The sequence below is a fragment of the Geospiza fortis genome, unplaced genomic scaffold (assembly GCF_000277835.1).
Source record: "Geospiza fortis unplaced genomic scaffold, GeoFor_1.0 scaffold1605, whole genome shotgun sequence".
NCBI classification, from domain to species: domain Eukaryota; kingdom Metazoa; phylum Chordata; class Aves; order Passeriformes; family Thraupidae; genus Geospiza; species Geospiza fortis.
Window position 1 is genome coordinate 5194 of NW_005054869.1, and position 11728 is coordinate 16921.

An 11728-nucleotide genomic window follows, 5' to 3' on the forward strand; every position below is an offset into this window, starting at 1 on the left:
CCCTGATTTCCCTGTTTCCCCTGGTTGTTTCCCTGGTTGTTTCCCATGGTTTCCCTGATTTTCCCTGATTTCCCTGATTTTCCCTGATTTTCCCATGGTTTCCCTGTTTTCCCTGGTTTCCCTGTTTCCATGGTTGTTTCCCTGGTTGTTCCCATGGTTTCCATGGTTGTTTCCCTGATTTTCCCTGTTTTCCCTGATTTCCCTGGTTGTTTCCCTGGTGGTTTCCCATGGTTTCCATGGTTTCCATGGTTGTTCCCATGGTTTCCCTGGTTGTTTCCATGGTGGTTTCCCATGGTTTCCCCGGTTGTTTCCATGGTTTCCCTGGTTGTTCCCATGGTTTCCATGGTTTCCCTGGTGGTTTCCCATGGTTCCCATGGTTCCCATGGTTTCCCTGGTTGTTCCCATGGTTTCCATGGTTTCCCCGGTTGTTTCCCATGGTTTCCATGGTTTCCCTGGTGGTTTCCCATGGTTTCCATGGTTTCCATGGTTGTTTCCATGGTTCCCATGGTTGTTTCCCATGGTTTCCCGCGTTTCCCGCCCGCGCAGAGCCTGGCCCAGCTGGAGAACCTGTGCAAGCAGCTCTATGAGACCACGGACACGGGCACGCGCCTGCAGGCCGAGAAGGCCCTGGTGGAGTTCACCAACAGCCCCGACTGCCTGAGCAAGTGCCAGCTGCTCCTCGAGAGAGGCAGCGTGAGTACTTCCCAAACATTCCCCAAACATTCCCAAAAATGCCCCAAAATCCTGGGATTCCATGCCCTGGTGCACCAGCATTCCCCAAGTGCCAGCTGCTCCTCGAGAGAGGCAGCGTGAGTGCATCCCAAACATTGCCAAGTATTCCCAGAAATTCCCTAAAATTATGGAATTCCACATCCCAAACATTCCCCAAAATCATGGAATTCCACATGCCAAAAAATTGCCCAAAGTTGTTGAATTCCACATCCAAACATTTCCCAAAATCATGGGATTCCACATCCCAAATATTCCCCAGAATTCCCAAAAATTCCCCCAAATCATGCAATTCCACATCCCAAAAATTCCCCAAAGTTGTGGAATTCCACATCCCAAACATTCCCCAAAAATCCTGGGATTCCATGCCCTGGTGGGAGTTCGCCAACATTCCCCAAGTGCCAGTGGTTCCTCGAGAGAGGCAGCGTGAGTACATCCTAAATATTCCTAAATATTCCCTAAAATCGTGGAATTCCACATCCCAAACATTCCCCAAAATCATGGGATTCCACATCCCAGAAATTCCCCAAAAATTCCCCAAAATCCTGGAATTCCATGCCCTGGTTCACCAGCATTCCCCAAGTGCCAGCTGCTCCTCGAGAGAGGCAGTGTGAGTGCTTCCCAAACATTGCCAAATATTCCCAGAAATTCCCTAAAATTATGGAATTCCACATCCCAAACATTCCCCAAAATCATGGAATTCCACATCCCAAAAAATTGCCCAAAGTTGTTGAATTCCACATCCAAACATTTCCCAAAATCATGGGATTCCACATCCCAAATATTCCCCAGAATTCCCAAAAATTCCCCATAATCATGCAATTCCACATCCCAAAAATTCCCCAAAGTTGTGGAATTCCACATCCCAAACATTCCCCAACATCATGGAATTCCACATCCCCAAATTGCCCAAAATCGTGAAATTCCACATCCCAAAAATTCCCCAAAGTTGTGGAATTCCACATCCCAAACATTCCCCAACATCATGGAATTCCACATCCCCAAATTGCCCAAAATCGTGAAATTCCACATCCCAAAAATTCCCCAAAGTTGTGGAATTCCACATCCCAAACATTCCCCAAAATCGTGGAATTCCACATCCCAAAAATTCCCCAAAATTCTCCAAAAATTCCTCAAAATCCTGGAATTCCACATCCCCAAACTCCCCAAAATCCTGGAATTCCACATCCCAAAAATTGCCCAGAATTCCCCAAACATTCCCAAAAATTCCCTAAAATCTTGGAATTCCATGCCCTGGTGGGTTTCACCAACATTCTCCAAATTCCAGCTGCTCCTCAAGAAAGGGAGCATGAGTACATCCCAAATTCCCCAAAATCATGGAATTCCACATCCCAAAAGTTCCTGGAAAGTTCCTGCAGAATTCCTGCAAAATTCCTGTAAATTCCTGTAAAATTTCTGCAGAATTCCTTTAAAATTCCTGCAGTTCCTGCAAAATTCCTGCAGTTGTAAATTCCTGAAAAATTCTTGTTAATTCCCGAAAAATTCCCGCAAAATTCCTGTAAATCCCTTTGCGAAATTCCTGAAAAATTCTTGCTGCATAATTTCCTGTAAATTCCTGCAAGACCTTGGCGTTTTCTCCCAGGATTTTTGGGATTTGTGGGAATTTTGGAATTTCATCCCCATCCTTCCGAGGTGGGAGCTGCTTCCCTTCAACTCCTGGGCTGGAATTTTCCTCAAAGCCGCGAATTCAAATTCCGCGAATTCAAATTCCGCGAATTCAAATTCCATTAATTAAAATTCCGTTGTAATTTTTCTTCCCGTGAATTAAAATTCCTTTTGTTGATTTTTTTGGGGGGAATTTTTTCCCTTTTTTGGTTATTTCCAGTCCTCCTACTCCCAGTTGCTGGCTGCCACCTGCCTTACCAAACTGGTGTCGCGCACAAACAACCCGCTGCCGCTGGAGCAGCGCATCGACATCCGTGAGTACCCTGGGGCTGGCACAAAAACCCTTGGGATTGGCACAAAAATCCTTGGGATTGTCCCAAAAAAACCTTTGGAATTGTCCCAAAACCCCCTTGAGATTGGCTCAAAAGCTCCTTGGGATTTGTCCTAAAAACCCTTGGGATTAGCACAAAATCCTTGGGATTGGCCTAAATCCTTGGGATTGGCCCAAAGTCCTTGGGATTCTCCTAAAAAACCCTTGGGATTGGCCCAAAAAACCCTTGGGATTGTCCTAAAAAAACCTTTGGAATTGTCCCAAAACCCCCTTGAGATTGGCTCAAAAGCCCCTTGGGATTTGTCCTAAAAACCCCTTGGGATTGGTCTAAAAATTCCTTGGGATTGTCCAAAACCCTTGGGATTGGCACAAAAAGCCTTGGGATTGGCACAAAATTATTGGGATTGGTCTAAAAATCCTTGGGATTGTTCTAAAAAAAACTTTGGAATTGTCCCAAAACCCCCTTGGGATTGGCTCAGAAATCCTTGGGATTGGCCTAAAAACCCTTGGGATTGTCCCAAAAATCCCTTGGATTTGGCCCAAAAATCCTTGGGATTAGCACAAAATCCTTGGGATTGGCACAAAACTCTTGGAATTGACCTGAATCCTTGGGATCGGCCTAAAAACCCCTTGGGATTCTTTCCAAAAACATTTGGGAATGTCCCAAAACCCTCTTGGGATTGGCTCAAAACCCCCTTGGGATTTGTCCTAATAACCCTTGGGATTGGCCTAAAAATTCCTTGGGATTGTCCAGAACCCTTGGGATTGGCACAAAAATCCTTGGGATTGTCCCAAAAAAACCTTTGGAATTGTCCCAAAACCCCCTTGGGATTGGCTCAAAAGCTCCTTGGGATTTGTCCTAAAAACCCTTGGGATTAGCACAAAATCCTTGGGATTGGCCTAAATCCTTGGGATTGGCCCAAAGTCCTTGGGATTCTCCTAAAAAACCCTTGGGATTGGCCCAAAAAACCCTTGGGATTGTCCTAAAAAAACCTTTGGAATTGTCCCAAAACCCCCTTGGGATTGGCTCAAAAATCCACAGGATTGTCCTAAAATCCCCTTGGGATTTGTTCTAAAAACCCCTTGGGGTTGACCTAAAAAATCCTTGGGATTGTCCTAAATCCTTGGGATTGGCCTAAAAACCCTTGGGATTGTTCTAAAAACCCCTTGGGTTTGGCCCAAAAAATCCTTGGGATTGTCGTAAATCCTTGGGATTTGTTCTAAAAAAGCTTTGGGATTGTCCCAAAAAAACCTTTGGAATTGTCCCAAAACCCCCTTGGGATTGGCTCAAAAGCCCCTTGGGATTTGTCCTAAAAACCCTTGGGATTAGCACAAAATCCTTGGGATTGGCCTAAAAACCCTTGGTTTTGGCCCAAAAAATCCTTGGGATTGGCACAAAATTATTGGGATTGGCTTAAAAATCCTTGGGATTAGCACAAAAGCCTTGGGATTGTCCTAAAAATGCTTGGGATTGGCCTAAAAACCCTTGGTTTTGGCCCAAAAAATCCTTGGGATTGGCACAAAATTATTGGGATTGGCTTAAAAATCCTTGGGATTAGCACAAAAGCCTTGGGATTGTCCTAAAAATGCTTGGGATTGGCCTAAAAACCCTTGGTTTTGGCCCAAAAAATCCTTGGGATTGGCACAAAATTATTGGGATTGGCTTAAAAATCCTTGGGATTAGCACAAAAGCCTTGGGATTGTCCTAAAAATGCTTGGGATTGGCCTAAAAACCCTTGGTTTTGGCCCAAAAAATCCTTGGGATTGGCACAAAATTATTGGGATTGGCTTAAAAATCCTTGGGATTAGCACAAAAGCCTTGGGATTGTCCTAAAAATGCTTGGGATTGGCCTAAAAACCCTTGGTTTTGGCCCAAAAAATCCTTGGGATTGGCACAAAATTATTGGGATTGGCTTAAAAATCCTTGGGATTAGCACAAAAGCCTTGGGATTGTCCTAAAAATGCTTGGGATTGGCCTAAAAACCCTTGGGATTTTTTCCAAAAACATTTGGGATTGTCCCAAAACCCTATTGGGATTGGCTCAAAACCCCCTTGGGATTTGTCCTAATAACCCTTGGGATTGGCCTAAAAAATCCTTGGGATTGACCCAAAATCCTTGGGATTAGCACAAAACCCTTGGGATTGGCCCAAAGTCCTTGGGATTCTCCTAAAAACCCCTTGGGATTGTCCCAAAAAACCCTTTGGAATTGTCCCAAAAACCCCTTGGGATCGGCCCAAAAATCCTTGGGATTGTCTTAAATCCTTGGGATTTTCAAAAAAAAACCCCGTGTGGTTGTCCCAAAAAAACCCTTGGGGTTGTCCAAAAATCCTTGGGATTTTCCCAAAACCCCTTTGGGATTGGCCCAAAAATCCCTTGGGGTTGGACTCGATGACCTTGGAGGGCTTTTCCAACCCACAGAATTCCCAGATTTTTGGAGCTGATGGAGCAAACAAAGGAGGTTTGAGGGTGGGAATTTCACCTTTTTCCCAGGGTTATTCCAGAGCTAAATCCAATCCTTTCCCAGGGTTATTCCAGGGCTAGGAATTAGGATTTAATAGGCTAGGATTTAAATTCAACCCTTTCCCAGGTCTATTCCAGGACTAAATTCAACCCTTTCCCAGGTCTATTCCAGGACTAAATCCAACCCTTCCCAGGGTTATTCCAGGGCTAAATCCAATCCTTTCCCAGGTTTATTCCAGGACTAAATCCAATCCTTTTCCAGGGCTAAGTCCAGCCCTTCCCAGGTCTATTCCAGAGCTAAAGTCAACCCTTTCCCAGGTCTATTCCAGGACTAAATCCAACCCTTCCCAGGGTTATTCCAGGGCTAAATCCAATCCTTTCCCAGGTTTATTCCAGGACTAAATCCAATCCTTTTCCAGGGCTAAGTCCAGCCCTTCCCAGGTCTATTCCAGAGCTAAAGTCAACCCTTTCCCAGGACTAAATCCAGCCTTTTCCCAGGTTTATTCCAGGGTTAAATCCAACCCTTTCCCTGGGCTAAATCCAACCCTTTCCCAGTTTTATTCCACGGCTAAATCCAACACTTTTCCAGAGTTAAATCCAATCCTTTCCCAGGTTTATTGCAGGGCCAGGAATTAGGATTTAAATCCAACCCTTTCCCAGGTCTATTCCAGAGCTAAATCCAACTCTTCTCTTTCCCGGGGCTAAATCCAGTCCTTTCCCAGGTTTATTCCAGGACTAAGTCCAATCCTTTTCCAGGACTAAGTCCAGCCCTTCCCAGGTTTATTCCAGAGCTAAATCCAACCCTTCCCAGGACTAAATCCAATCCTTTCCCAGGTTTATTGCACGGCCAGGAATTAGGATTTAAATCCAACCTTTTCCAGGTTTATTCCAGAGCTAAATCCACCTTTTTCCCAGCATCTTAAATTCCCAAATAAAACCCCAACATTTCTCTCTTATTCCCGACATTCCTTCCAACTTCCCCCACTCAAACCCACCTCCCCAAAGCTGTTTTTCCTTTGGGCCATTCCCACAGGGCTGGATTTTGCCTGCAGCTCCATCTTTTCCCTGTTTTCCAGGGAATTATGTGCTGAACTACCTGGCCACGAGGCCGAAGCTGGCGACGTTCGTGACGCAGGCGCTGATCCAGCTCTACGCCAGGATCACCAAGCTGGGCTGGTTCGACTGCCAGAAGGACGAGTACGTCTTCAGGAACGTCATCAACGACGTCACCCGCTTCCTGCAGGTCAGATTCCCTCCTCAGAATTCCCAGGATTCACCAAAATCTGGGAGGTTGCAGGTGGCCTGAAGGAGTTGGGGTTTTTCCATGTCGGTGGTTTTCAGCAGGGGCTTCTGAGGGTGAAGAGCTCCTTAAAAATCAGGGATTTGTTCCTGGATGTTCAGATTTCCACCAGGTCCTTGCAGGTCAGATTCCCTCCTCAGAATTCCCAGGATTCACCAAAATCTGGGAGGTTGCAGGTGGCCTGAAGGAGTTTGGGTTCTTCCGTGTCGGTGGTTTTCAGCAGGGGCTTCTGAGGGTGAAGAGCTCCTTAAAAGTCAGGGAATTGTTCCTGCAACCAGGGATTTGTTCCTGGATTTGCACCAGATTCCTGCAGGTCAGATTCCCTCCTCAGAATTCCCAGGATTTGCCCAAATCCAGGTGTTTTGGAGATGGTGTGAAGGAGCTGGGGCTTTTCCATGTTGGTGGTTTTCAGCAGGGGCTTCTGAGGGTGGAGAGCTCCATAAAAGTCAGGGAATCATTCCTGGATGCTCCCAGCTTTGCTCCAGGTCCTTGCAGCTCAGATTTCCTCCTCAGAATTCCCAGTTTCACCAAAATTTGGGAGTTTGCAGGTGGTCTAAAGGAGTTCAGGCTTTTCCATGGTGGTGGTTTTCAGCAGGGGCTTCTGAGGGTGGAGAGCTCCTTAAAAGTCAGGGATTTGTTCCTGGATGCTCCCAGCTTTGCTCCAGATTCTTGCAGCTCACATTTCATCCTCAGAATTCCCAGGATTCACCAAAATCTTGGAGGTTGCAGGTGGCATGAAGGAGTTCAGGCTTTTCCATGTTGGTGGTTTTCAGCAGGGGCTTCTGAGGGTGAAGAGTTCCTTACAAACTAGGGAATTGTTTCAGGGAGCAGGGAATTGTTCCTGGATGTTCCCAGCTTTGCTTCAGGTTCCTGCAGGTCAGATTCCCTCCTCAGAATTCCTAGGATCCACCAAAATCCACCAAAGAGGAGTTTGGAGATGGCCCGAAGGGGTTCAGGCTTTTCCATGTTGGTGGTTTTCAGCAGGGGCTTTTGAGGGTGAAGGTTAAAAGTCAGGGATTTGTTCCTGGGAGCAGGGAATTGTTCCTGGATGCTCCCAGCTCTGCACCAAGTCAGATTCCCTCCTCAGAATTCCCAGTTTCACCAAAATTTGGGAGTTTGCAGGTGGTCTAAAGGAGTTCAGGCTTTTCCATGTTGGTGGTTTTCAGCAGGGGCTTCTGAGGGTGAAGAGTTCCTTAAAAATTTGGGGAGCAGGGAATCATTCCTGTGGGTTCCCAGCTCTGCACCAGATCCTTGCAGATCAGATTCCCTCCTCAGAGTTCCTAGGATTCACCAAAATCCACCAGAAAGGAGTTTGGAGATGGCCTGAAGGAGTTGGGGTTTTTCCATGTCGGTGGTTTTCAGCAGGGGCTTCTGAGGGTGAAGAGCTCCTTAAAAATCAGGGATTTGTTCCTGGATGTTCAGATTTCCACCAGGTCCTTGCAGGTCAGATTCCCTCCTCAGAATTCCTAGGATCCACCAAAATCCACCAAAGAGGAGTTTGGAGATGGCCCGAAGGGGTTCAGGCTTTTCCATGTTGGTGGTTTTCAGCAGGGGCTTCTGAGGGTGAAGAGCTCCTTAAAAGTCAGGGAATTGTTCCTGCAACCAGGGATTTGTTCCTGGATTTGCACCAGATTCCTGCAGGTCAGATTCCCTCCTCAGAATTCCCAGGATTTGCCCAAATCCAGGTGTTTTGGAGATGGTGTGAAGGAGCTGGGGCTTTTCCATGTTGGTGGTTTTCAGCAGGGGCTTCTGAGGGTGGAGAGCTCCATAAAAGTCAGGGAATCATTCCTGGATGCTCCCAGCTTTGCTCCAGGTCCTTGCAGCTCAGATTTCCTCCTCAGAATTCCCAGTTTCACCAAAATTTGGGAGTTTGCAGGTGGTCTAAAGGAGTTCAGGCTTTTCCATGGTGGTGGTTTTCAGCAGGGGCTTCTGAGGGTGAAGAGTTCCTTAAAAATTTGGGGAGCAGGGAATCATTCCTGGATGTTCCCAGCTCTGCACCAGATCCTTGCAGATCAGATTCCCTCCTCAGAATTCCCAGGATTCACCAAAATCTGGGAGTTTGCAGGTAGCTTGAAGGGATTGGGGCTTTTCAACGTTGGTGGTTTTCAGTGGAGGCTTCCAAGGGAGCAGGGAGTTGTTCCTGGATGCTCCCACCTTTAGAATCCATCTTTTCCAACCTCAAATCCACCCCATGGATGAGTAGAAAATGAAGGAATTTTTTGCTTTATTGTTCCTTTTCCGTCCATGGAAATCCCATTTAATGTTTGGCTCCTTAAAAATTCGGGGAGCAGGGAATTGTTTCAGGGAGCAGGGATTTGTTCCTGGGTGCTCCAACCTTTAGGATCCATCTTTTCCACCCCATGGATGGGTAGAAAATCAAGGAATATTTTCTTTGTTTTTTCCTTTCCTATCCATGGGAATCACATTTCATCTTTAGCAGGGAATTGTTTCCAGGAGCAGGGATTTGTTTCTGGATGTTCCAACCTTTAGGATCCATCTTTTCCAACCCCATGGATATTCCTGATATTTCTTTCAACTTCCTGCATTCATTGACTCAGATCAACCTCCCAAAATCTCCACTCTTTTTAATAAGGACTAAGCTTTTCTAGCCAAGAATTTTTCCAAGGAAAAAACATTAAAAAAAAGGGAATTTTTCCAAAAAAAAAAAGCTGTGCCTTTGCCTCCCCAGGACAGTGTAGAGCACTGCATCATAGGAGTGACAATCCTGTCCCAACTAACGAATGAAATTAATCAAGTAAGTGCTACAGCCTTCCTCAGTGAAGTAAGTGTCCAATTTTCTCATTCATATTGTTGTGTCCTGCCTTTTCTGGGGTTTTTTTTTGGGGAATTTTGCTGTCTGGGAGGTGTTTCAGGGGGAATTTCTGTGTTTGTTGGGTATTTGTTGTTGTTGTTTTTCACTCCCTCTTTGTGGTGAGATGCTGAGAGCTCCTGTCTGGAGGGATTGTTTTGTTTCATTGGCATCTTCCATCTTTCCTCATGTTTTGGTGTGGTTTCTGGGATGAGAAGGGAAAAAAAAACCAAGAAAATGGAATTATGTAGTGAGGATGAGTGTGAGAACTTTCTGTTATCGGCCCCTCATATTTACCAGGGACAAAAATCCAAAATTATCTAATTGTCCCCATTTTTAAGCAAAGCCTTTCATCCAGGATGAAACTCTGAATGAATTTCTGGGATAAAATCTCCAGAAATCCTTCAGAATTCTCAGATTGTGTCCTTTTCCCAGCCCCTGAGGCCCGGCCAGGCCCAATCCTGGCCCAGCTTTTCCAGAGGATTTAAAATCCCTCCAGGGCTGTGCTCTGGAATTCACTCTGGAATTGCTCTGGAAACTGGAATAAGCACCTTTACCTGCTGCTATCCCAATTTCTGTGGGGTTTTCTGTGGTTTTTCTGTGGTTTTTCCATGGTTTTTCTATGGTTTTCCCTCAGGCATACAGGTTGTGCTGCAGTCCTGAGGGTCACAATGAGTGGAAAAGTCTCTGATTTTTGTTAAAAAAAAAAACAGATGGAAAAACAAATTGATTTTTTTTGTCTCATTAAGTAACTATCTTCAGATTTCCCTGAGATGTTACTTAATCCAGAGAAATCCTAGAGGGATAAAATTGGTGTCAGAGCTGGAAATGGAGAAGCCAAATTCATGGATTTAATCCAAATTTACTGTTTAAAGCCAGGTTCACCAATTTAAGCACAGTTTAGTGATTTAAGCTGAATTCACTGTTTAAGCTCAATTCACTGTGGTGGTGAAGAAGAAAATCCCATTTCGGAATAAGCACCTTTACCTGCTGCTATCCCAATTTCTGTGGTTTTTCCATGGTTTTTTTTGTGGTTTTCTCTCAGGCATGCAGATTTTGCTGCAGTCTTGAGGGTCACAATGAGTGGAAAAGTCTCTGATTTTCTGACCCTCCTTCTAGACCAAGGAGAAATAACCCCAAAATTTTCCAACTCTGCCCATTTTTAAAGCATCCCTTTCATCAAGGATGAAACTCTGAATGAATTTTTGGGATAAAATCTCCAGAAATCCTTCAGAATTCTCAGATTGTGTCCTTTTCCCAGCCCGTGAGGCCCGGCCAGGCCCAATCCTGGCCCAGCTTTTCCAGAGGATTTAAAATCCCTCCAGGGCTGTGCTCTGGAATTCACTCTGGAATTGCTGCTGGAAACTGGAATAAGCACCTTTATCTGCTGCTATCCCAATTTCTGTGGGTTTTCCATGGTTTTTCTGTGGTTTTTTTTCATTATTTTCCCTCAGGCACACATAATGTGCTGCAGTCCTGAGGGTCACAATGAGTGGAAAAGTCTCTGATTTTTGTTAAAAAAAAAAACAGATGGAAAAACAAATTGATTTTTTTTGTCTCATTAAGTAACTAACTTCAGATTTCCCTGAGATGTTACTTAATCCAGAGAAATCCTAGAGGGATAAAATTGGTGTCAGAGCTGGAAATGGAGAAGCCAAATTCATTGATTTAATCCAAATTTACTGTTTAAAGCCAAGTTCACCAATTTAAGCACAGTTTAGTGATTTAAGCTGAATTCACTGTTTAAGCTCAATTCACTGTGGTGGTGAAGAAGGAAATCCCATTTCCCAAGGCCAGAAATAAAGGGGATTTTCCATCCCCACAAATTGCTTGAAATGGGAATTAAATAATGTTCATTTTCCTAAACTCCCTGAAATCCCAATGGTCTGAGCTGAGGAATAATTTGGGTATTAAAGCACCTGAAAAATTTAGGATCTGTTGGGACTTTTCCTTCTACAATATAAAGGGTGGGAGTTTTGGGGTCCTTCATGGAATTGTTGGGAAAATTCAGGTGTAAAATCCGACGTTGGAGCTGTCCTGGTTCTTCGAATACTGGAGGAGAGGTTTGGAAATTGAAATTTAATTTGATCATAAATCTGAATTTCATTTGTTATTTCAGTTTTGAATTGAAAATTCAACTATGTTTATATAATTTTAATTTTTGTTTATTTAATTTCATTTAATTTCAATAGTAAAATACAAACATTTCAAAGTGGGTATTTCTGCAGGAATTCTGCATCCCACCGAGATAACCCAGTGCCCATCCCAGGCAGGTGGGATTTGCCTGGAATTGGTCACAAAAATGGGAATTTTTCCTCATTTTTCCCATTTCCATGGGAAAAAAAAAAGAAAAAAAAATAGTTTTGCTGGAGTTCTGGCCTCCAATGGCAGATCCAGGACTGGAATTTATTCCATAAAACAGCAAAGTCCAACCTGGATAACTCTTTCCATTTCCCTTTTCCATCTGGAATT

At 44.6% G+C, this 11728-nt stretch overlaps 1 protein-coding gene across 1 annotated transcript in view; it reads left to right on the forward strand.

The window, feature by feature from the left end:
- Window positions 1-504: 504 nt before the first annotated feature.
- XPO7 (exportin 7) overlaps window positions 505-11728 on the forward strand; it is a 45494-nt gene continuing 34270 nt past the window's right edge. The window contains exons 1-4 of the mRNA XM_031065567.1: window positions 505-693; window positions 2576-2669; window positions 6224-6390; window positions 9137-9202. Of these exons, the coding sequence (XP_030921427.1) occupies window positions 505-693; window positions 2576-2669; window positions 6224-6390; window positions 9137-9202 (516 nt within the window). The remainder of the gene's footprint in view (window positions 694-2575; window positions 2670-6223; window positions 6391-9136; window positions 9203-11728) is intronic.